This window comes from Alternaria postmessia (genome assembly GCF_024291825.1).
Source record: "Alternaria postmessia strain BMP 2775 chromosome Unknown scaffold_175, whole genome shotgun sequence".
Classification (NCBI taxonomy): Eukaryota; Fungi; Ascomycota; class Dothideomycetes; order Pleosporales; family Pleosporaceae; genus Alternaria; species Alternaria postmessia.
This window is the reverse complement of record NW_026260248.1, coordinates 1-24,300: the sequence shown is the minus strand read 5'-3', so window position 1 is coordinate 24,300 and position 24,300 is coordinate 1. Positions and strand designations below refer to the sequence as shown.

The following is a 24,300-nucleotide window of genomic DNA, read 5'->3' as shown; positions in this document are numbered from 1 at the left end:
TCATCTTCATGTTGCGCAGACACTCCCGCACCATGGACTGAAGGAAAAGGAAACGAATCTCTGCCGGCGAATGATTGTCGATGTACAAGTGAAGTATCTATTCGAAGCATTGACTGACGAGGTGGCACAAACAATGCCACAACTATGATCATGTTGGCAAAGTGGTGACACAGTCATCCTCTCACAATTCCAACAGCGACGGCACGGTTTTCACACTATCGACACTCCAAGATCACAATGGGGTCACAATATCTAGTTGGACAGCTGGAGTATGTGTGGCGACCAAAACCATGCATTCCACCAATGGAGCGACAAGACCTGAGTATCGCCTAGGTTGGCGAAGATACAAAGAAGGAAGCACCCTCAACCCCAGTTCTCAGTCATCTCCCGCAATCCCTTCTCAAGACTATCCCATTTTGATCCCGGTCCTTTCAACCAGCTCATTACCTCCTCAGCCCTGGCGTTTGGCAAGCTCATTCGATCAACACCCATGCCCTCAATGTTATCCGGAAATTTCCTCTCGGGGTAAAGCTTACGCCATATGTCCATCATCTTGTTGTAGCTCCACGGCTCTGCGAAACCGAAGAGACGCTCCGTCTTCACATCGCTATGGATCAGTGCGGAGATGTGTAACAGCGCATCGTCGACAGGATGAATGTACCACTGTGGTCCAACAGAAGTTGTCCATCTCTCTGATTGTATACCTTTCCAAGCATCGTGGGCCCATTCGATGGTTGAAGGAAAGCCTTGGTGCTCAGGGATCAAGACAGCACCGAAGTTTGCGTTTGGCAACTTTTTCAATGTTAGCACCACTCTTTCTAGTAGGTGAGAGATTCTGCTTACGACACGGTTGAGTACGAAATTGGGTTGATTCTCTTCCATCCATCTCATTATCGCCTTCTCAGTTTCCGTCTTCATGGCTGCGTAAACGAACAATCCTGGTTTGCCCGGTTCTTTCTCCAAGATCTCCAATGCTTCGTCGTTGTAGGTATTTTCGTCGATTGAGAACTCAACGTTGGGGTGGGGAAACGTCGCAGCAAGGGAAGATGATGTAAAGACGAAGCTTTTGCACGAAGGGACCTTTGCGCAAGCCTTGAGTGCATTCAGGCCTGCGTTAGTGGCAAGCGCAATCGCTTCGTGGACGTCTGAGATGCCTCCGATGGGTGATGCGACGTGGATGAATCCTTCGATACCTAGAGATCAAGACAGCTTAGCTTTGCTGGGCGTATCAGGAGCGAGCCTAATTTCAACATACCATCGACAACCTTGTCGTAGCATCCCTCGGCTGTCATATCCGGCACATCGACCAGCTCGAACTTTGCTTCTTTGTACTTATCGTTGAAGTACTCGATCAGATATCCGTGTTTCTGGACTTGTCTGACCGCACCGCGAACATTGTATCCTCGCTTCAGCAGCTGATCGACAATATGGCTTCCAATAAGCCCATTGACACCCGTCACGAAGACAGTAGCACCAGGCTTGATGACGACTGTAGGCATAGCGTCAAGTGGGCCGAGAGGAGGGGTAACTTGAATGAGGTAAGCAAAAAAGGGGTTGGAAATCCGAATTCTCCAAACACTACTCAAAACCTGCTTGTTGGTCTCACGATGTAGGCAGATTCAAGAGGAGAAAAGAGAAAGAGAAGATAACAGTCGCAAGGCAGGAAAACAGATTAAATACAACGTGGTGACTGGCTGCCTGAAGTTACACAGCCTAGCTATGTTTGGGAAGGCGGGGTCGATGCAGCACGCAGTATTAACCGAATACCAGTAGCACATTCTATGGGTTTCTCTTTCCATCTTGATCGAGAGTTTGGAGGAATTCGCGATTCTGAAGCTGCGTGGACTTGAGTCCTACGGTTCAGCTTTGACAACCTTCAAGCTAAGCAGCGCCGGTTGCGAAGAGATTGGAAGTCGGTGATGGTGTGATCACAGCATGCGAGAAAGACGAGATCGGGAGATGAAGCAAACAAACATGTCGTTTTGCATCGGTATACTCTGGACATAAAGCAAAGAAGCAAACAGGTAAGCAAGCGGATATACACGTAGTGTAGCTGGAAAAGTACAAGAAGACGCCGAAACGCCTCGCTTAGCGGACACAGAGAGTCCAATATATACCTTTCCGAACATCCAGATACGTGTATAACTTCTTTTTCCATCGAAGACGTAGCACTTTCTAACGGTGTTGTCGCATACCATATGAAGTCCTCGCGCCCATCAAGCACCCTTGCTCTGGGTGTTTTGAGGAGTCAAGTTCTCGAACTTTCCAACTAAGGACTTGATGCTATCACTAGTCTTCCGCATACGAGTAGCGGTTCCCATAGACTGGCTGGGAGACGTCGCTGTGAGAACTGAACGGACAGGTGCGGTGGCATGTTCCTTTCGCCATGGAGTAGATGGGGACCATGGCTGCGTCGCGGACGCGGACACGCTTCGCTCATCACCGATCGCGGTGGTTGTACCAGAAACGAACGTGTTCATCGAGACAGCCCTTGATCTTCTTTGCTCTGCTAGAAGCAATCGCTGATATTCAGATTCCACCTGGATGTCCCTGCCGTCGTCGATGTCGTTAATCTCTTTGATCTCTTCCATGTGGAAGGGCTTGCAGCTGTCAGTGGTGTCGGCGGTCTCTTGAGCCTCCTCAATCGCCTCGATCTCCTGAGGTTCCTTAGCCTCCATGATTGCCTTGAAGACTTTGGTATCTTTGATGTCCTTGACTTGCGGAGTCTCAATCTCGCTTGAACCTTTGGCTGCCTCGACCTTGCTAGGTTCTTGCATGTCCATGAGCTCCTTATAGATCTTAGTGTCCTTGATGTCATCGATCCCTGTAGTAGGAACCTCGCTAGTTGCCGCCCAGTCCTTGGTCTCAATCTTTGGATCAGCTGGATGCTCGTAAGCGAGAGGCTCCAGATACTCGTCACTGGCGGCTAACGCAAGCTCATCGAGAGACTGGTGCGGAACATCCGTGTCGTGCAATGTCGCGATCGAAGGCGATATGCGTGGTGTCGGATGTCCGTCAGCAACAGCTATCGAGCCTGTCTCGGATAAGGCGCCGTCGTTAGGCTCTTGCTCCATAGCCGAATCCTCAGCAGACCTGCCATCGCTGACAACTGTATCGGTCTCATCCGGCTCTAGCCTCCTTTCGCTATGCATGAAGCTCCTCGTACTTCCTACGAGCGTATCTCCATCGCCCTGTCAGTTGAAGCAACTTGTCAGCCTAAACCCTCCATTCAATCCTCGATCATTGACTTACCTCTGGCACGAAGATCCTGCCCCTGATCGTCTTCATCATCCCCACCTTGCCCAGCAGACTCGGGCAAGCAACCTCAATCTTCTCAGTCTTGACCTCTCCAGTTCCACCCACATACTGAATCAGCGCCCTTTCCTCCTCCAAACACAAGGCCTCGAAAATCACTCCTTTGACAACTTCTGTGCCGCACCACTCGCCCAAATTGCGGGCATCGAATGCTAGTGTGCTAGCCCCGTGGCCTGAACGGACGGAGCGACGATAACCTTCAATACGCGCTTTGCGGAGCTTGGGTGTGCGTGAGAGGGAGAGCGCGGTCTGAAAGGGTAATTTGTAGTGTTAGCGAGGATAGTGAGTTGTGAGGTGTATGAGAATGAAGAGTTGTCCCGAACAATTCAAAGGATATTGAATGTGGTGGCGTACACCTCACAACGGCAAACGCTGTTGCTAGAACTCCTCCATACATGCCAACAAGCAAATGCAGTAATAGAAACAGAACTCACCTTGAGAGTCTTAGCGTCGGTAACGCCATCGCAGAGAAAATACGCTGTGGGGTAAGGTGGGGAAGGCGATACGTCAATCTCAAGTTGCGAAGTCATCGCGTCGTTATAATGAATCCTAAGAGGCGGAAGCTCCGAGAGCGGTTGCGGTAGCGGTTGAGAGTGAGAGGAGCACGGCAGCCGTTTTGCGGGCAGAAAAAAGCCGAATAAGAGGAAAGAGCCAAATAGAGGCGAACATGGTGAAGGCCGAGCCTGGACTCGTTGTCGCGGCGGTTGAGTGGTGAGAAGTGAAAAGGCATCTGTTTGTTGTTGTTGTTGCGTGCGTTTGCGTTACGCTGTCTGCTGTGTTGACAGATGAAGACGCCCGATAACGCGCCTTCCAGAAATGACAGGAATGGAAAGAGCAGCTGCAACATAGATACCCATCTCACTTTCCCTCCTCTTCACATCCTTACATTACATCACCTTCACAATACACAACTCACACAAGCAGACAGACCAAGAAACCAAAGCGAAGTGACGAAGCAGGAAACACCATTCATAATATCCTACAAAGTATGCACTTGACGGTAAGAAACCTCGCATTGAGCGCCTCATCCACCCAGTACAAAGTATTCGCCTCGCAATGCTTATTCTACAAGAAATGCGCGACAGCAATGAACATGACTAGTAACGCAGCATCCCCATGAATGGTATAGCAATACCCCCAAGTGACGATTCCGAAGAACTCCGTGCTTTTGTATCATGGACCAGAAATAGAAAACGATACCAAAAACCGCGAACGTCATCTTCTGCGTTCCCATGCTCATCTCGGATCCCTTCCACATACGTGTCATTAACCCCCTTGTTTTTTTTGCCGGCCAGCCCAATAGGAGTCGTGATACCCGTAAGCAGGTTGAGAAGTAACCCGAATGCCCACATAGGAAAAAGGGAAGAAGAAGATCAACTACTTAAGTCTTCCTCAAAAACAACGGAGGAAGGTTATTAGTACCCATCAAATACACTCTGCTGCAAAACTCCGAGTTCCTACCACCAGCCGCCTAAGCCAGCGGACGCGGACTCGCCTGCGCATGCGTAAACAGTGCATTAAGCAACCGCTCAACCTTCAAAAGAAGAAGACGAGTCAGTATGGTTGGACAGCAAAGCAAGTAGAAGATTACGTACTTCAGGAGCTGCTTTGACAAACGGCAAGTCCCAGAACGTGTAGGTTGGGTTCTTCAAGATCTCCAACAGCGTGATAATGAGTCCCCAGGGATGTGGGCGGTGGACTAGCAGGCGCTCTAATAACACGCGGGTAATGGTCTCTTGGATCTCCAATGCGAGCGAATCGTCGTTAGGGGGTCCGAAGAGGTGGAGCAGCGTGTAGCTGTAGAAATGAGTATGCGTGTTCGGGAAGCGGAGCTGGTTCGCGATGGCGCTGATGAAGTGGAACCTGGCCTCCGGGTGGAAGTCTTTGACAAGCCTCTCGATGACCTTGGTAGCTGGGCTCTCTGCATCAAAGATCGGAACGCTAGCGGGACCGGTCCCCAGAGTCGCGATGCCAATGTACAGAGTAATTGCATGTATCAACGTTGGGTTCGCTGTCGTGGAGACGAGCTCAAACGCTGCTGATTGAGCCTCTGCGTAGTAGACTGCTTGGCACACCTTGTCAACGTCCTTGTTCTTCAACTCTGAGCCCTTTAGGAGGTTGTCTATAGCATCCTTGATACCTGCATCTGAAAGCACCTGCGCGATGTCGGCACGGATGACCGGTGCTTGAAGGTCATGCTCTAGTCGATCGGCTTTAAGTCCAGCTGTGAACGGGTCTGGCATTTCGAGGATGGTGGAAGGGTAGGCGCTGACAATGAGATTGCGGAGTTGTGTGCAGTGCATGGGAATACTGTTGCAAAACCGGAAGTGGTTCTCGACCAGGAACTCAGGGAAGTCGTGGTGTATCACTAGCAGAACTCGCAGGACACCGCGGTAGAACTGTTCAGCCATGACCGTCTCTCCTGTAGGCTTGATGAGCTTGCCCGTGAAGATCAAGAGCGTCTCGATAAGCTGAGCGTAGACGTCCCATCGCTTGTCTCCTTGGCCCTCTTCTAGCATAGCAGGTACGAAGATACGGTGAGCAACTAGTGCCAGCCACGAGAATGTGAATCGCTGGAGGTGCGAGGGTTGGAGAACCAACAAAGCCCTGGCTACAGCAAGGAAGACGTCAGCCTTCTGGTCAGCTAGAGCCTCTTTCTTTACCGCGTCGTTCAGGTGGAAAAGGATGGCAGAGAACAACCTGAAGAAGACCTTCTGGTTGAAGGCATCGCCTCGTGTGCTGTGATGGTTGCAGAGAACGAGCACGACAACGACGAGTATCTGATCCAGATACCTAGCCTTGCTTTCCTTGACGGCTCCGTCTTGCTCGCCTTGGTAAACGACAAGGTCCACCACTAGTCGGCCAAGTGCATCGATCTTGACGGTCGCAATGTCTTCATTACCGTTACCAAACGGTGCGGAATGTTCCTGTTCGTATGCGGCTACTGAAGAGTCGATGCAGGTGCGAATGAATGCAACAGATGATTCCTGAGTTTCCATCACCTTCTGCTGGTGGAGCTGGTAGATGAATGCGCCAACTGTCTTCTTTGGCATGCTTTCCATTTGGAGATGCACCCACTCATCGAAGACATATTCAAGTTGATCCTTGTGTCCGGATCCTGGTGGCGTAAGCATCGGCTCGTTGGATGGTACCTGAAGGTTGCCGAGCACACGCTTCCCAAGCTCGAAGGATGGGTCCTCTGCTAGCCATGTGGTAAGAGCATCGATGGACATGGCGAAGTCGGCACGGAACGCACTTGGATGTTCGTTAAGTAGGAGCTCCTCCATCAAGCTAGACAGCATCTCTACTGCGGCGACACGTCGTTCTTGAATGGCCTTGGCGATAGTCGTGTTCAGGCGGTGCATATCCATCAGGCTAACTTCCATCAAAGCGACCATGACTGTGGACTTGAAAATCCTGTCGTCGTCGTGTAGAGTCGCCAACCACATAAGTACCTGCCGCGAAGTCTGGACAGACAATTGGCAGAGATGACTTAGCAGATGCGCCATGACCTCGACCTCCAAGCGGCTCAATGAGTCGGAAAAGAGATGGTTAGTGACTTGACCTGCGATGCGGAAAGCCCAGGTCTCCTTGTTAGGACCCGCGTACTCAACACTTGTGATGAGCTGGTCGAAAACCTGGTGAACATTGCTGCTACCAGGCTGAAGTTCGCTGATACGTTCCTCTGGCGCCTCCTTGATAACGCGAGTCAGTTCGAGCAAAAGATCCTCAACACCACGCTGGCCACGCTCCAGGCCTGGAGCTTCCATGTAGCCGTTTGGTTGTTGTTGTGTCAAAGGTGCATGAGGGGCTTGAAGACTCTGTAGCCGGGCTTGCTGTGCTGGTTGGCGTGGCTCTGCTGGTGCAGCACCTGGAGTTGGGAGGTTCGGTACCGCTGCGAACTGGTCTTGGAGGACGTCTGGAAGCTGACGTCCACCGTCTTGGGACGTGTTGTTCGTGTGCGGAGCACCTCGTGACTGTCTACCGAAATCTTCGTAGATGGCCAGCTGCTCGCGATTCAGACCACCAGGCATCTGCTTGTATGGTTCAGGGATATAGAATGCCCATGGGCTGATGTTTGCATCCTTGAATGGCTCATTCGGACGAGAGCTGCGGAACATTCGGCGAATGCGGACTGCTTCCTCGATCTGCATGTCAATCTCCGCAAGAGACGACATTTCAGCGGCCTGCTCAACCGTATTGCAGACGAGGTCAAGATTGTCGTTCACGAACATGATGATATGGCCCTCTGGCAGCGCTTGGTCGGGAAGGTCTCTAGCTGTTACACGGATGTGGTTTTGAATACTCATGCGTAATGGCTCCTTGCAAGTAACAAGGGCCAAGGCACCAGAAAGAGCCTTGACAACAGTGTGTGCTGCATTGCGAAGCTTCTCCTCGTCGGGTTCCATAGCAAAGTCCTTGTTGATCAACTGCGATGTTGAGATGGCGGCAATAGTGACAGAGCGCTCTACTACCGGAGCGATGATCTCCTGGATGGCTTGGTTGACAGCAGTAAGGAAGATCTTCTTCAATGCCGCTGGAGGGACCGCGCTGTTTCCAGAGGGCGGGTACTGGAGCTGGTTGGTGAAATCGGGCAGAGCTGCCGTGATTGCCGCTGACGAGAATCGTTCGTTCGGACCTCGGGCGCCACGGTTCAGGCCCATAATCGAGAGATCACTGAATGCTTCTAATCCTTCAGGAACCATGGATCCAAGGAACTCTTCATCCGTTGGGGGTCGTCCTCGGATACTGTTTGTGGGCTCAATTTCCTTGTGGTCAAGCTCTAGACCTTTGCAGAGAACTTCGATCTCGAATTTCTGGTTCAACTTTAGGTCTGCAAAGTGGTAAAGTTCCATAAGAACTCCCAGCATCTCCATGATCCAAGGATTGGGAGGCCTGAAGATGGAAGACTTGGCAGCTTGTACAAGCACCTTGCAGGTGAAAGGAATGACAAGAAGAAGGCGATCAGTATCGTAACCCTCATGCAACAAGTCCTTGAATGAGATGTTGCGGAATTTGATCGGCTGGTCTCGGGCAATAGTCAGTGAACCAAGCCAAGAACCCAGATTCTTAAGATGGCCACGCTCCGTAGAACCCAGCGTGGAGTCAGTATTCAGCATACGGATGACGCTCGCGTACGTCTCACGGAGCACCTCAGCCCAAAGTGTCTTATCGTTGAACAGGTCGAGCATGTCGAGGTAGAGTTGCTGGAAATTAGGCTGCATTTTGGCGCGCTCCTCGACAAGATAGTTTGCGAACCACTGGTGATGCCTCTCTTCGACGGCTTCGGTGAGATCGCTGATCTTGTCGCGCAAGTTGCGCTCGGAGACGTTGTTCAATACGAACAGAACTTTGTCTTGAACGTCTTCGTCGGGGTCCTCGTACAGCTCTGGGCGGAGTGGGGGATCGACGTAGAGGCAGCTGAACTTGGGTATGGCCGGCTCCTGGTGGAGAGCATCATCGATACCGTTACCGTTTGTCAATCCCACACCGTTGTGACCATCGCCGTTAACTTCGCCGACTTGCTGACCTACAACTTCTTCAGCTTTAGCAAAAATCTCAGTTCCTTGGAGCCCAGGGACAATGAGGAGCTGATCGCAGTAGTTGGGCCACTCGTGCAGTCGGTTCGAGAAGTGTATGAGAGCTTGGAGGCCGAACTTGTACATACTGTCCTCGGGTCGATATTCCTGAACAGCTTCTAGAACCATAGCCAGCGCAACCTGGAGTGCAATTCGGGACAAGAGGTTGAAGTTGATGATACCTCCGAAAAGCACAGCAGTCGTGGCTAAGGCTTCTAGAGGATATTCCCCGAAGCAGTTATACTCATCGAAAAGGCCGTGGATCATGCATGCGAACAAATCTTGGTCCGCGGGATCACGCGACTCCTTGTACTTCTTGAGTGCTGAGATGATGTCTCTTACATCACTGTCACCGCTGTACATGTTCTTGAAATGCTCTTGCATCTTCTTATCTGCCTCTTCCGGAAGCGAGTTTCCGTTCTGGCCGTTGGCGTCGATAATGTCATCCACGCCTTCGCCGTAGTTGATCAACCTCGGGTATGCCTGTATGCAGTTCCGCTGTAAGGGCAGCAGTTCCGGCTCAGGGAGACCGCACTGTGCAAGGAACCAGAGCAGTGGGTATACTGTCTTGACAGCAAGCGGTAGGTTAAGAGGTTGATGGTCGTCTCGTGCTCGTTGCATTTCTTCTGCAGCCCGCGCACTCAGAAAGTTAGTCAGGATGCGACGGAATAGCGGCCCGGCCTGCTCGAATGTCTGCTCAAGCCAGGTACCAAGCTCGAACTTGCCACGCGCGTGCGCTTGTGCAGCCAAATCCAAGCTGATGTCAGTATTACTGCGAATCAGTTGCTCTAACCAGTTGTTCGTCTCCGCGTGCTCGAGTACCAGACTGAGGGTCATTGAGTCGGCGTTGTAGGCATCGACAAACCGATCTGTAAGCCATTGGGAATCCTGTTTCCAAAGGCCGTAGAGGACGAAGTTGTAGATGGGTAGCTTCTTGAGGAAGTACGGATCAAATAATTGTTTCAATGCCTGTTCCTGCAAGGCACCCCAAGGCTTTGGGACTGCCGCTGCCGCTACGAGGAACTCCGCCGTGTGTGGATTGATCACCAAATCGGGTATGCCCATCAGCTGGGCCGTGTGATAGGTCTCGGATGTCTGGAAGATCATGTTGAACAGCGCGGCTGTCGCGTCGAGCGAGACAAAGGGGTGTTTGGTTGCTTCCTCGGCGAAGGATTTGGCGTCATCGGACGCGTTCTCGAACGTCTTCAACGAGTAAGAGGTGCGTAACCTAGGGATCTGTGTCACGTCCAGCTCTTGTCGTGTAGAGGACAGGAAAGCGACTACGAAGTATAACTGTGTCAAGTCGTGCTGCCATTGCCCTCCCCATAGTGCTTGTATGTCGAACTTCTCCGTGTCTTGGGCAACAGGGAGCAACGCGTTGTATATAGCTAGGAACTGGTGCTTCTCGATGCGTAGGTGGTCCCGGTCAAAAGCCAACACAACATCCTGCCAGTCTATCCGCTGCCCGGTCCGGTGTTCGCGTAGTGCGGCAACAAAGTTCTTCGCGTTGTATCCAGTAGAGAGCGCGAGATAGAGGAGCACCGCGGCAACTTGCTGGTAGCTGATGTCGCGCGTCTCGGCAGAAGCGAGCACCTCTTTGCATGCCTCCACCGTAGCTGTGCCTTGTGGACCCGCCTGTTTGACCAGCTTGACCAGAGGATTCCGTGAGCCATCTGTGAGCTCGACGAGTATCAGCTTCGATTCGACGATGCCGGGGATCTGTTGGTGTGTCTGCTGGTATCGCATCTGAACGGCGTACGCTAGGCTCATCTTTTTCTCTTCGTCCCAGCCTTGTGGTGGATCTTGCAGTAAGCGTTCGACGAGGGCGGCGAGGTATTCGTGGCTCATGTCCTCTGGCTGGGTGGGTTGCGCGACGGCCATTAGCAGGTCATCGCCTACAGTGGACAGTACAGCATCGGCTGGTGGAAGTTAGCGTCAAGTCAGTGGGGGAGCCAATTGGGGCTGAGATGCCCACCTTTAGTCCGGAGATCTGTCTTCCTGCAGGCGAGGGCTAGCATCGTCTTCGCGACCGAGTCGAGCTTGAAGTGGGATATGAAGGCCTGCAGGTCGAAGTCGCGGAACAAGTCGCCCTCGCTGGAGCTTATTGACACTGCAATCTTGTCTGCCTGCTCGGGCTCCTTCCGTATTTTGTGCACCTCGGTGAGGAGGATCTGGTAGCTGCCGTTGCTGTCGGCGTTGCGGGCGCCGGTGCCGAAGATGGTGGCTGCATTGTTCTGCAGCACGCGGCGGAAGTATTTTGAAAAGACCTCCATGCCGTTTGAGTCGACCAGCTGGGCGCGTCAGTAAATGGGGAAGGGACGGGGCGCAAGCAAGGGAGTGCAGGGCAAGCGCGCAAACGGGGTCAGACGAACCTTCCTGATCTGCTCGGTTTGCGTGTCCCACTTGGCGCGGTCTTTGTCGTCCTTTACAGGGCCAAACTGACTGAGCAGCAGAAATATCTGGGCGATGACAATGCGAGAAAGGTTCTGGGACGAGGGGCCAGAGGGGTTGGTGGCTGTGCTAGGGGAGCCCGTGGTGCTCGAGGTGGAGAGTGAAGGCGAGGCGCGGACAAGCTTGGAGGCTCCTCCGCCGCTACTTGACTGTGCACCTGGGCCGTTGGTAGCGGCTGCGGCGGAGGAAGCCAAGTGCGAGGCAGCTTGGGGCGCTATGGTCCTGGACCCTCTCGAGGACAGCAGCTGGCTGGCGGGGAGCTGCTGTCCTGCTTGGGGCGAGAAGGGCGACGACGTCGACGAGGCGGCCGACGACTTGCGGCTGCGGACGAGGCGCGATGAAGACGCGGGCGGCAGCGAGGGGAAGTTTGCTGTGGCGGGCGACTGGGCGGGCTGCGAGTTGCTGGGTGAGGGCGTGTTGGTGATGCGCTGCTCGTGGGCAATTGCCGTGGATATGGGCGTGAGGCGTGTGCTTTGGTTTGGTCTCGGGGCGCCCCAGGGGTGTTGCTGGCTCATCGAAAGAGTCTTTCCATGAGTAGCGCGTGGCGGGTGGGGGTGAAGGGGGGTGATTGGAGTGGTGATGGGGTTTTGGGCACGGGTGTGATAACCAGACGTTCAGTCGGCCATGCAGGCAGGAAGAGCGAGGTCTTGGCACTAGCGCCTGTGGTAGAGCGACCTGCCACGTTGGACATGACACTCTGCGCAGTCACCAAGACCGCGCACACAGAGGTTGGTTGATTCCAAGTTCGAAGCAGTGTAGATGATGCATTCTCTTCTCAGATGCCGTGTTCCAATCTCCGTACTATCAATGTTGCGCTGCTAGACACTGCGACATGGAAATACACGATGAGGCGCCCTCTTGCTATATACCCCACTCTCCACCTCAATGCTCATGACTGTTCTCTCTTCGATCCAATTCCCGTCACAGACGTCTCCCGGGACCTTCCAGTTATCTCGTGTCTGATGAATTGCTGTTGTACGATTGAGAGCCAGTCCAGGTCGCTCCTTGATGATGATGTAATCTAATCCGTTCTTTCGCAGCTAACTACCTGGGCACAACTGCGCGACCTCAACCCACGACGGCATGGACGACAGAGACTGGCCGGGGGTCATGCATTCAGCATTCAGCACCCGCATACACACGGCGCTGTCTGTCTCTTGCACAGGTCCAATATCTCCGACAGAGCTGATGCCCGGATACGTCCTTTGCTGAACAAGTCCCTGCGTTGGGCTTGCTTCTTTGCATTATGACGATGGCTATGGCAATGTAGTAGCCCTCCTGGACCGCATCAGGGAACGCATCAGGAACGCAGGGCAAAAGAAACCAATCTTCTCCAATAACACGTCGCAATAGGGGTGGTAGTTCATAGGCGGCGGTTCGTCATAGCCTGCGGTTAGCGCTACCCCTCGGCGCTCGCGTCGCTATGGTGATGTTGCTGGCCGTCAACACAGGTGTCCACTGGTACACCGCCAGCGCACCCTGGTCCACTGTCAACACCTGGCTCAGTCTTCTCGACTGCATATCAGATACCCCATATTCTTCCCCCAAAACACATGCGAGCATTCGCTTTCTCGCCCATTTTGCTAGCTCTCTCAATTCCCTGTCGCTGAAGCAGTAAACACAAGGCGCCATGGGTGGTGCAGCGGCGACGGAGCCGCCTTCGGTCTCCCTATCGTGTATGTGAAATAGATAGCACCTCGAAACTGACCATGCTGACAATGCAGTCGCCAACAACTTCTGGGGCAAAGATGACGCGGGCGTCGGTCCTATGCTCGACCGCATGCATGCGGCTAAAGTCACCAACGACGAACTCAAGAACTTCTATGCAGCCCGAGCCGCAATCGAAGAAGAATACTCGCGGAAACTCCTCAATCTCTCCCGCAAGCCCCTAGGATCCTGCGAAACGGGCACTCTACGACTGTCGTGCGATGTCATCCGAGCCGAGGTCGAGTCCATGGGCAAGGCACATCAGAGCATATCACAGCATATGAAGACGGAGCTGGAGGAGCCGCTAGCCGCTTTCGCCGGAGGAATGAAGGAGCGGAGGAAGATTGTTCAGAATGGCATCGAGAAGCTGCTCAAGCTGAAGATGCAGCAGACATCGACGGTCAACAAGGCACGCGACCGATACGAGCAAGACTGTCTCAAGATCAAGGGTTTCCTAGCGCAGGCACACATGGTCATGGGACATGAAGAGCGAAAGAACAAGGCAAAGCTGGAGAAGACACAGATCAACCTAGCGACCACGAGCAGTGAATACGAGGCCGCAGTCAAGGTCCTCGAAGAGACCACGGGCAGGTGGAACCGGGACTGGAAAGCCGCCTGCGACAAGTTCCAGGACCTCGAAGAGGAGCGCATCGACTACACGAAGAGCAGTCTCTGGAACTTTGCCAACATTGCCTCCACAGTATGCGTCAGTGACGATGCCTCATGCGAGAAGATGCGCCTCTCACTCGAAGACTGTGACGTAGAAAAGGACATCTTCGGCTTCATCAAGGAGTCGGGCACAGGCCAGGAGATTCCTGATCCTCCCAAGTTCATCAACTTCTGCAGGGGAGATGCCGAAACCTCATCGATAGCCTCCGAGGAGGACGAGAACTACTCAGTCGCCCAGTTCGCTAGAACCCTAAATCCAGCCTACCGCGCTTCCTCACCAGCGCCTTCCACATTCTCTTCGCACAATGATCCGAACAATCCGCTAGTACGAGAGCTGGGCCTTCCACAGTCGACACGCCCAATAGCTCCCGACGACATCATGCTACCACAGCCCTCTCTCGACAACGCCCGACAGTCGCCCAGGCAGTCGATAGATATGCCACGGCAATCTGTAGAATCATTCCGACAGTCTAAAGATTCGTTCAGACAGTCTGTAGATTCGTTCAGACAGCCGATTGAACCTCCGCCACCACTGATGGACGAACCGCAGCAGCGTATGGATTCTCCCCGGCAGCGTCATGAATCTCCTCGACCGCGCATGGAGTCTCGCCGTCAATCCGTAGAATCTACCCGACAGCGTGCTCAGTCCCGACCGCGTGCTGATTCCCGACATGCTGAATCTATACATCAAGTGGATCCGCGATACCAGCAAGTCGAGCCACTGAGACAACGTGCAGAGCAGCCAAGACAGCAGGTGCAGCCGTTGAGGCAACATACAGATCCCCCAAGACAGCAAGAGCGCATTGAGCCTCTGAGACAGCACACCGAACCACTAAGACAACAACACCATATCGAACCTCTGCGACAGCACGTGGAGCCACCAAAACAGCCAGAGCCACAACAAGCACCTCTATCACCGCAAATCACACGCGCAGTGCAGCCAGATCCCCGGTTGGTTCAAGCACAGCAACAAGCTCGCCAACAGTATCAACAAAACCAGGTCCCACACAACGACTATCCTGCTGATGGGATGACACAATTCTGCCGTATTGATGCACCATCTGATCGCAGCTCAATCCCAAGCCCCGTTCGACCTGCCAGCAGGGAGGATTCGCAAAGTGAATATTCAAACCCTACGTCGTTCTCTAGCATTGAGGCACCAACTGGTTCCGCTTCCCCTGGTAAGCCAATGGCACAGTCTCCGGTCCGTGAAACTAGCCCGCCTGGGCCTGAAGAGCAATCGTTTGCAAAGAAGAGAGGCTTTTTCAACAGCAGTCCATTCGCGCGGAGAAAGAGCAAACACGAGGTCGAGACTCCGGCAGCTCTTATGCCTGCCAATCGCAATCGCAACACATGGGCACCGTCCCCGCGCAAAACCACGGAGGAGAATACCAGCCCCACCAAGAGCTTTGCCAGTAGAGCACCTGTTACTCGGGCTATTCAAAGTCGTGCGCCCTCGCCCAGTCCAGAACCAGCTGATCCTCGAGCCACCTTCCAGCTCAACGTCGGTAACAATGTTTTCGACGTAGCCACGCCAGACAAGAAGAAGCAACAAGAGCAGGAACCAGAGCCAGGGGAGGAGCTTGACCCGATTGCGCAGGCCCTGGAGGAATTGAGGGGTGTCACTAAACAGACGTCTGTTCGTCAGACAGATGATCGCAAACAGGCTGGTTCCCGCCAGACAGCAGATCGTTACATGGGTCTTGCAACGCCTGCTCCTCCGGGCACGCCTGGTATCAGCTCGAGGCTGGCAGGCGGTAAGCCAACTCCCCTTTCTAACGTAGCAGACCTGAATGCTGCAAAGCGAGGCACACCTCCTCCACAATACGATCAGCCACCACGAGAGCAACCACGAGAGCAACCACGGGAGCAGCCACGGGAGCAACCGCGACAGCAACCGCAGCAACCACCGCAGCAACCACCACAGCAGCCACCAGAGCAGCCAGCTATGTCGCGCTTGGGAGCTCCTAAGCCAGCACATACTTCGCGTGCAATGCAAAAGACCACCCAGATGTATGTCAACCAGAAGGTGAACATGTTCAACACTGGTCAGGCGTCTCGATCCTCTAGCCGCAGTCCCACAAAGCAAGAACCACCACGGACTGCCTCTCCCGCACAACCTCCACGTGCTATCAGCCCCCGGCCCACAATCAATACCACACAACAAGCGCCCCAAAACTCATACCGTTCACAGCCCAATTCGCCTTCTACATACCAGCCTGCGCAACGACAGCAACCACCAGCTGCACAACCAGCACCAAGGGCGCAACCACAAGCAACGCAACCTGCACCACGCCAACAGCCTGCAGCTCAACCAGCACCACGAGCACAACAGCAGCCCCAGCAACCGCCGCAACAACAAGTCCCACGACCAGCATCGAGGCTCCAGCAGCAGCAGCAACAGCAAAGGGCACAACAGCAAGCCTCTCCCGCAACTTCATTCAGCCGCACCGCATCACCCAATCCATATGCCGCATCGAGTGCCGGCAGCAGGCCCAGAGCGCAAACAACTACCGCCGCCGCTCAAGCTTACGGCACACCGGTAGGACGTAACTCGTTCCAACAACCAGCCCGCGGCGCACCATCCCCAGCACCGCGAACTGCATCACCTCTTCCCCCACAGCAGCCCCCTCAACCAGCCTACGCACAATCACAGTCCCGACCCCAGTCTCGCGCGGCACCTGGTCCGGCTTCCAGAGCTGCAAGTCCGAACCCGGCTTTCCGCAACTCTGCTGCTTCAGATCGTCCACCCAGTTCTCACAGTGGCGCTGGCATGGACCTCGCTCTGTCGACTGCGGGTAGCGTACGCGGCGATGGTAGTGTCTACGGCGGCAGTCAATACGGAGGCAGTGTGCGTGGTCGTCCTGGAACTGCTACCTCGGCGCGCCCTACGACCTCTGGATCTTCAGTGAGGCCCGGTACTGCTAGTACAGCGCGACCGCAATCTTCCTACATGGGCGGTGGAAGTGAGTTTGGATTTGGGGCCAGTGGTGGGAGTGCGGGGAGTGTGATTGGAAGTGTGAGAGCCGAGAGCAGGGCGCGCAGTAAGAGTTTGGCTGAGCCGAAGAATTATAACAGTCAGGGAAGATTGATTTTGAATTACTGTAAGTTTTACTTCCAACTTTGTCATCACAGGAAGGAAGGGGCTTTTTACTAACAGATTGTAACAGCACGCGCGATGTATTCCTATGCGGCACAGATCCCAGAGGAACTAGGTTTCCAAAAGGGAGATATTCTTGCTGTGCTTAGGTTGCAGGATGATGGATGGTGGGAGGCTGAACCTGTGGGTAACACTGGTAGACCTGGTCTTGTACCTTCGAACTACCTTCAGCCATGTTGAACGATGGGGCTATGTGAATGAGCTGGATGGGGAATGACGGAAAGATGGAAAGGACGAATGGATGGAAACTTTTGTCGGTTTTCGACTAATGCTTTTTTAACGATTCAGCGATGCGTTTGCACATACCCTCGTTCTTGTTGTTGGGCGTTGGAGGTGTAAATCTTCTTGGTGGTAAGTTTACTGTTTTTTTGGAGAGTGAGATGGGATGGCGAGGTATCACATAGGCTTAATCAGCAACGTATATAGCTCCAGATCGTTCTACGATGAATGGGAAATTGTACATGGCCACTAACTTCGGAAACGAGATACTTCGAATGCAGTGAGGAATGGTATACAAGCAGTTGTGGAGTGTGATTAGAAAGATGTCCAAGTGTGGCATCACTCGGTTGTAGGGAAAAGTCAAGCGCCCTTGGGTGGCTGCTCAGTGGAGACTGCTCGATTATTCCCTACAACGACGTGGCATGGTCATTTACCAGTAGCGGCAGGTATCGTACTACAAGCACAAATGAAAAGTATTCTTGGCTGGCTAAGACCTGGGCTATCCCTTGCCGCTTCCCCTGTTATAGAGTCTCGCGCAGGGTTCGGTTATAATCTTGTCTCTACCAAATGAATACATGTTGGTCCAGCATCCATGGCCTCGAGTCGCATCTTAAGGAAGAAATTTCGGTACAGTGGCCGCCCAACAGGATAGACTGGATACCTACTCCGCTTCCCCAGAATTCCATGACGGTCGACTGAGGTAAGCGCCCGCTTACGATTGGCAGCCCATGTACGCGAGTGGTTCCACATGCCGAATCGACGATTGGATGTTCGTTTGTTTGGGACGGTTAGGATCCGCGACCCAAGTACACTTGACCACAGAGCAAGCACGGAGCACGTCCAAATTACCAAAGTCCGTTGCTGAAATGATAGTGACGTATGTATCTACTCGGCACGATGTTTGATTAGCGCTCTCCGTACTCTAAAGGCTCTGACATTTGTAGTAATGATCTTTAAGTTGACAACTACTGGAGGCTGTCAGAAACGAGGGATGTACATAGATTTAGGTAAGCTGCTTTGACTTCAGCTTAGGTGAAAAGCTGGCGCTTAGGTATATGTGCGTAACTTCAAGACTTGCGTCCTTGTCTCATCTCGTCAACAGGACGTTCTCTGGACAAGCTAGTCAAGCGTTTGGATATGTGTTCAGGGCTGCTGCTGCGTGGTCGTCCCTGACTGGTATCGTATCGTTTCGAGTAACAGACCAGTCGCAATGAACATATAATTCTGGGAAACGGCCGCTCCCAAGATATCAAGAGCGATGCTATGGTGATTATGGCATGAAAGAAGACTGTGCCATCTTAAGTGATGATGGTATGGTGAAAATGCTGGGATCCGTGAGACATTTCTGAGGTTATGAAAACCACCAAGGGAGCCTTGAAACCCCACATTCTTGGAAGACCCTACAGACCTTCCCGAGTATGTAGGGATTTTTTGGGTGGTATACCACTGAGATTGCAAGGTTGATCGCTATGTTGGGTCAAGTTGTTGGCCTGGCCAAACCTTTATATCTATGTGGACCGGCATGGGTCACTCTGGATACTCTTCCTGCATATACCAGAGACTTTAGAGCCCCTCACTTGCATCACTATTCGTGTTCAACCCACTGTTCATAGCTCCCCTCGCTGCTGCTGACATAACGTCGCCCGGGTGGTTCATGCGCTTCGACGGAGGCCCTTACCCCCAGCAACTACTTCTCCTTTCCTCTCCATTCAACCTTCTTACCTCTTACTACTCACAAACCAACCTGTCTCCTGGCTTATCTTACTAATGTTCTTCAATCGACTCAATTCTATGCATAGAACTGAGGTTGTTCGATAACATCGACCACGACTACACGAACGTTGACAGTCACTGACATTGTATGTGTCTCTGCTACTCGATACGAGTGAGCAGCCATCAAAATCCACAGCGGTATCCTCCGCGCTCGCAGACCAACACGACTACCAAGCTATCTTAACCTCCTCGACTACCCAGCTATCTCCACTCAACCTCATCATTCGGCAAAGAACTATCTCGTTCACAGCGCCTTTCAGGTTCCTACACTCCACCGCTCGCTCATAGCAGACTTGACAGCATCCACTTCCAACTATCGACTGACAGCTCTTCCCATCGCCCTCTCCCTTCCCATAACTCCCAACTGTTCATCCCCGGATCATCAGGAAACTCCGCACACCCTGGCCGGCTTCGCTCGACGTAATCATGGAAACTTCTAACGGAATAAGTTACTCGCTTCCTCTTCCTGGAAACCAAAGTACGTCAAGCACATCTGGCAGTGACCCGGTTTATGCCATGACCCTTGGGGACAAGCTTTTCGCGCTCGGTCGAGCCCAATACTTGAGCTACTTCGAAGAACTCCGGAAACAGGAGATCGTTACTCCATACCTCCAGGTAGCGTGTACGTGGCTGGTGCAAGACCCCTTCTCCGCCACCAAACGTGATCATGCTACAAGGCTCATTGCATGTGTCCTCTGGCCTGGAGCATCGTGGTCTCTAACTAAGGACCAGCTGTTCATGTATTTGGGTGTAAGTTTACGCAACCAAGCCGATAAGACTTTCTAGATAAGAATCTAACCATTGTTTCAGATGCCAAATACAAGCAATATCAGCCAGCGTGCCCTCATCAGGGTAAATCGCCCAGCAAAGAGCCCAGATTCAACAGTGACACTGTTCGGACAACATGACCGACAAGACTTTGACCTTCGCGATTTGTCACAGTTGTACAAGCTCTTTGAAGCGGTGGTAGACAGCGAGGTTGCCTGGATGCAAGACAGCATGCAGTGTCTTTTGGCTTCTCCTCTGTTGATGAACACGCCCAGCGTATGCCGTCAAGACGAGCCGTCGCCAACCTTTATCACAAGATGGATGTGGTATTATCTCTACGCTGATCTTCCTATGTCGGAGCAGAGATGGCTCTTTGATCAAAACTGGCACGTCCAGCTTCCCACTCTTGTGCGCACCATCAGGGATCGGACGTTCGACGACAAGGACACGAAGGAGGCCTCTCATAAGCGCCCAGAAGAACCGCTTGGAAGAAATGCGCTTACCAAGAGACACTACCAGCCACGATATCCAAGTAACCTTCGTTATGAACTTCTTCAGCGGGAAGAGCTTCCCTTCCACTTCATCACATGGCCAAAGATCGGATCCGTCGCATCGCCGAATGATCTCGCAGAAAGTCTTGCCCTTCAAGACTTCATCACTGTGGACGGCGGACCACGCTCCGATTACGATGAGTTGCTTTTGTTCGTTTCGATAAACTGGGCGGCTCTCCGCCTCAGAGACGAGGGCATGACACCCTTGGCTGAGGAGCTGAAGAGACTTCGAGTCCTTCTATCGCGCAGTCGTCGCGGAGCGGATCCCCCCTTCGGGCCTACATCGAGACAGCTGACGAACGAGGTTGTCGGTCGAGATGACAGGATACACATCATCTGTTGTAACTGTGTCTCGGAGAAGATCAGAATCTGGATGATAGATACAGGCCAAGGTCGGAAGAGATGGGTTGTTCGAATCGAAAAGTGTATATAGAGCCGCACTTACACTTGCGAAGGCAGCAACGCAACTGTACCCACCACCGAGCCCACTCCGACAGCCGGTGTTACACCGTCGACGATCGTCCCGGCAGAGCTCAAGTTCACTGATCGATGACATCCCACGGCGGCCCACAGCCACACTAGGATATCCCTTCCAGTGGACCGTCGCAACGGAAGGACTCACAAGAGCTACGCAAGCAGTTGCAACTGAAGCCGGAGAGTTCATACGACTTGGAGAAGATCTACTCGGCCAGACTGGTAACCCGAACAGTAACAAAAGACAACATGAAGGGTGAATCTCTACTCTATTATCGACACTAAGAATCTCTACTTTGTTATCGACACTAAGAACCTTTACTTCGTCATCAACACCAATTCGCCCACGAGATGCCTCGCTCCATCAACATTAACCAGATTCTCATGTCCGTCCGGTGTCAGGCCAGGCGTCCCTCCAGGGTATACCAGACCCTCTCGGGCCCTTCCAGGCCAGAATGCCAATAGAGGAGGTATATATGCGCATAGAACGCTATCGTAGCTCAATAGCAGTTCGTCTCTAGTCTAGCTATTCAATATACCTCGTACCTCTCCACAACAGTGCACCCAGTATCTTCATCGACCATATTGTTTGACATCCGGAACTACGCCGCCAATTTTTACCGCCTTCCCTACGTGGCCTGCTACAAGAGCTGATACACATAAGATTACTCGGCAAAATAAGCAGCTCAGGACGGCACTCCTACTTTCGGAAACTTCAGTCGCTTCGTCCCACCCCGTTACAAACTCTCTTTGTCAGCACTATCATCATGCTAGCCAGCAAAGATATGAGTGAAGCAGACAAATCCTTCGCTCTCACCCAGGATACACGAGTCCAGCGGTTGCACGACATGTTCCTGGCAGGCGGCACACTGACCCAAGAGCCCGCCCAACGGCGCCAACGGTTCTGACTTCAGCCGCCTCTTCACATTTAGCGCAAGAGATGCGCACCATTGGCATCGAGATGTCCTAGTTGCGTCCAAGAAGCCAAAATCGGAATGATCGCAGAATAGGCTGGCGAGTGAGGAGAATTCTTCTCGAATTGGAGCCATTGGATAGCACAGTAAGACCTCCATTGTTCTTGATTACGTTTACAATTACTGACAGTATTCCAGCTAGGTAGCCTCCAGCTTTTTGCATTCCCGCCGACTGCCAACGACGACAGCCGTGGTATGATCCTTTTCCGTTGTACCCATGAAGAAAGTCATCAAAATCGTAAACGCCATTTTCGCCAACCTCCCAAACCAAGCCTTGACCTTTTACATCCCGCTGAACCCGCTGTCAACCCTCTTAGCCTCTGGTCTTTGCTCCTCCGCATTCTTCGCGTAGTACCTCGGCCTAGGTGCCGGCCTCCGCGATCGGCGTTCCTGGACTGGGTATTCGACCTGCCTTTCTATCCTCATCATCTCGCGCACTTTACCGTCGAACGTGACGATGATGTGGTAAGGGATCTGCGGCGAGTTTGGTGCGTTGAAGTATGATGCGCCTGCCGATGATGCAGGCGAGGAGGGTGTTATGGGTGTAGTAGGCGATGAGCTTCGTAACGATGACGCTGATGACGATTGTGTGTTGATAGTAGTAGTGGCGTCCATTTTCAGGTCCGTTGTATGTCGATCGTTGTTCTTTGGTTGTACAGTAGGGTAGCGTGGGTAGAGCCGAAAGTTTGTGGTAGTAGTGTACCGCTCTGAATACGAGATCTTTGTAAAAACGATCTGCGGGTATGCTAATGTACTATACGTGCTCGGGATCGGAAGCCTCGCTTTGCCTTTGTTTACAGCTGTAAGGAACGAAGTGGGCTTTCGGTTGTCAGGGTCCCAGTGGGTTCGCCGATACTGGTTCGTGGATAGTCGGCGTGGTTCCAGAGCTTATGAATGCCTTGGAAGAGTTGCGTGGACCCCTGGAATGGGTTAGGGATGATGCTTGTTGAGGGCTTTTTCGTTGCTCAGCCGGAGACCCGGGTGCGGGATGGCAGGATCTGGAATGTGGAGGTGCTACTGCTACGTACGGAAAACCTGAAAGTTGCTACTTCAAGTAACTGTCTCTTTCCTTCTTGGTTTGTGAACGCGAGAAGAAGCAATACACCGTTTGATGTAGCGCGATTATATGTTCTGCTGAAGATTTCCAATAGTCTCAATGCGATATATGTTTGAAATGCCGGTAATAACAAAATTCGTCGAAACCACCACCAGGTGGTACCATCCTTCTCCTATTTATTGAAATATCCACATGGGCTGAGTCGCAGTTGAGCCGTCGAGCAACACCGCGTCAGCGCACATTCATCATCATCTCGGAGGCCCACTGTGGGACGCGTTGCGGTCAGGCATCCGAGACCGTCCGCACGGCTTGCTGCGCCTCGGCCGGCCTTAAGCAAATCGCCAACGTAGCCTCGCAAATCTTGAGTGGCTGCACGTGTGTTACTATGTTTAGGATACTAGTTGTTCGTTCGAGAAGAAAGGTCAGATGGACGAATTATCTTTTGCTGCGCAGAAAAGCAGTGCTGGGCAGAGCGCGGGGAAACGTTGGCTGTGCAGGTTGGGTTAGGGGAGACGAGGGGGTTTGGACCGTTTGGCAGGATTTTTTGCCACTTTGGGCTGGGTGACGAGGGTGCGAAGCGAGGAAGAGGAGATGAGCCCCTGCAAATCAGGGCGGAACCGATGTTTGAGATGTTTCTTTGTCGAAATGAAAGATCTTGATCTCGAAGATCGCACCTTCGCAGGAAATGCTGTAAATCAGGTGATGGAGATCTTGAGGTACTATTCGGACGAATCGGACCTACATGGATATTACTTCTATAGCGAAGTGAAGTGCCCGGAAGTCCGTCTCTTCTTCTTCCACATACTGGTCGCATTGGAGATTTTTGCACCTCTCTACATCCTGCTATGCGATTCGTTTAGTCTTCCACAGATGCATCCTGATGGTAGCCGAATCGCTCATTGGCTGCTGCAATAGCTACTTCTTCGAAGAAGGTCGCTTGACCAGTCGCAACCAGCCCTTCGTGCAGATATCGCAATGATAGCCCATCAACCCATGTGTCCAACACTTCACTCGTTCAACCCTCCATCTCGCATGTCCATCACAGCCTTGCGCTGATCTCCTCGTATCTAGAGCTTGCAACATCGCTAAGGCTGCCCTGCGTCCAACCCCACCAGTCATATCGTCCTGCGTCCGTTTCATCCGCGGATACGACTTTCCGGATGACACCAACACTACAAAGTACTATGCCATGCAAGGCAACCTTAACTGGACATCAACTACCGCCAAGTTGGCAACATGCGGGACGCCCGAGGCAGACAATGCCCGGTTACCCGTCTTGTCCCCGATCCGCATTTTGAGTCTCGTATTTTCCTGCATGGAAGAGTTGATTGGGAGACAGGGTCAATGACGTTAGATTTTGGCATTACCATGGTACCACGTGCATTGGCCGAAGGTACCTGAAGGCTATGTTGATAAGTATGAACAGGTAGGGCCCTTGCGAGAATTCGGGGTTGCTTTGATCCATCACATTCAAGCGTTGCGATTTGCGTCTTTGATATCTAACGTGCATCCCTTCGTAGCGCAAATCCTGGTGTGCCGCAACCTGCCAATCAGCTCGCGAGAATGACGGACTTCATCGCAGTTCTCGCGAGCTGATTGGCAG

General features: G+C 52.7%; 5 protein-coding genes across 5 annotated transcripts; 2 read left to right on the top strand and 3 right to left on the bottom strand.

Moving 5' to 3' along the window:
• Positions 1-363: 363 nt before the first annotated feature.
• On the bottom strand, positions 364-1,499 carry J4E82_011221 (uncharacterized protein; the record flags this gene model as incomplete). The annotated part of the gene is made up of 3 exons (XM_051737430.1): positions 364-792; positions 844-1,193; positions 1,256-1,499. The coding sequence occupies 3 exons, from the start codon at positions 1,497-1,499 to the stop codon at positions 364-366; spliced, it is 1,023 nt and encodes a 340-aa protein (XP_051582813.1).
• A 717-nt stretch (positions 1,500-2,216) lies between these two features.
• J4E82_011220 (uncharacterized protein) lies at positions 2,217-3,845 on the bottom strand (the record flags this gene model as incomplete). Its single annotated transcript, XM_051737429.1, has 3 exons — positions 2,217-3,191; positions 3,253-3,564; positions 3,750-3,845. The coding sequence occupies 3 exons, from the start codon at positions 3,843-3,845 to the stop codon at positions 2,217-2,219; spliced, it is 1,383 nt and encodes a 460-aa protein (XP_051582812.1).
• Positions 3,846-4,786: 941 nt separating this feature from the next.
• On the bottom strand, positions 4,787-11,860 carry J4E82_011219 (uncharacterized protein; the record flags this gene model as incomplete). Its single annotated transcript, XM_051737428.1, has 4 exons — positions 4,787-4,849; positions 4,911-10,813; positions 10,870-11,185; positions 11,267-11,860. 4 exons carry the CDS (start codon positions 11,858-11,860, stop codon positions 4,787-4,789), a joined length of 6,876 nt encoding a protein of 2,291 aa, XP_051582811.1.
• A 1,115-nt stretch (positions 11,861-12,975) lies between these two features.
• J4E82_011218 (uncharacterized protein) lies at positions 12,976-17,061 on the top strand (the record flags this gene model as incomplete). Its single annotated transcript, XM_051737427.1, has 3 exons — positions 12,976-13,021; positions 13,070-16,825; positions 16,892-17,061. The coding sequence occupies 3 exons, from the start codon at positions 12,976-12,978 to the stop codon at positions 17,059-17,061; spliced, it is 3,972 nt and encodes a 1,323-aa protein (XP_051582810.1).
• Positions 17,062-19,299: 2,238 nt separating this feature from the next.
• On the top strand, positions 19,300-20,625 carry J4E82_011217 (uncharacterized protein; the record flags this gene model as incomplete). The annotated part of the gene is made up of 2 exons (XM_051737426.1): positions 19,300-19,623; positions 19,684-20,625. 2 exons carry the CDS (start codon positions 19,300-19,302, stop codon positions 20,623-20,625), a joined length of 1,266 nt encoding a protein of 421 aa, XP_051582809.1.
• Positions 20,626-24,300: the final 3,675 nt, after the last annotated feature.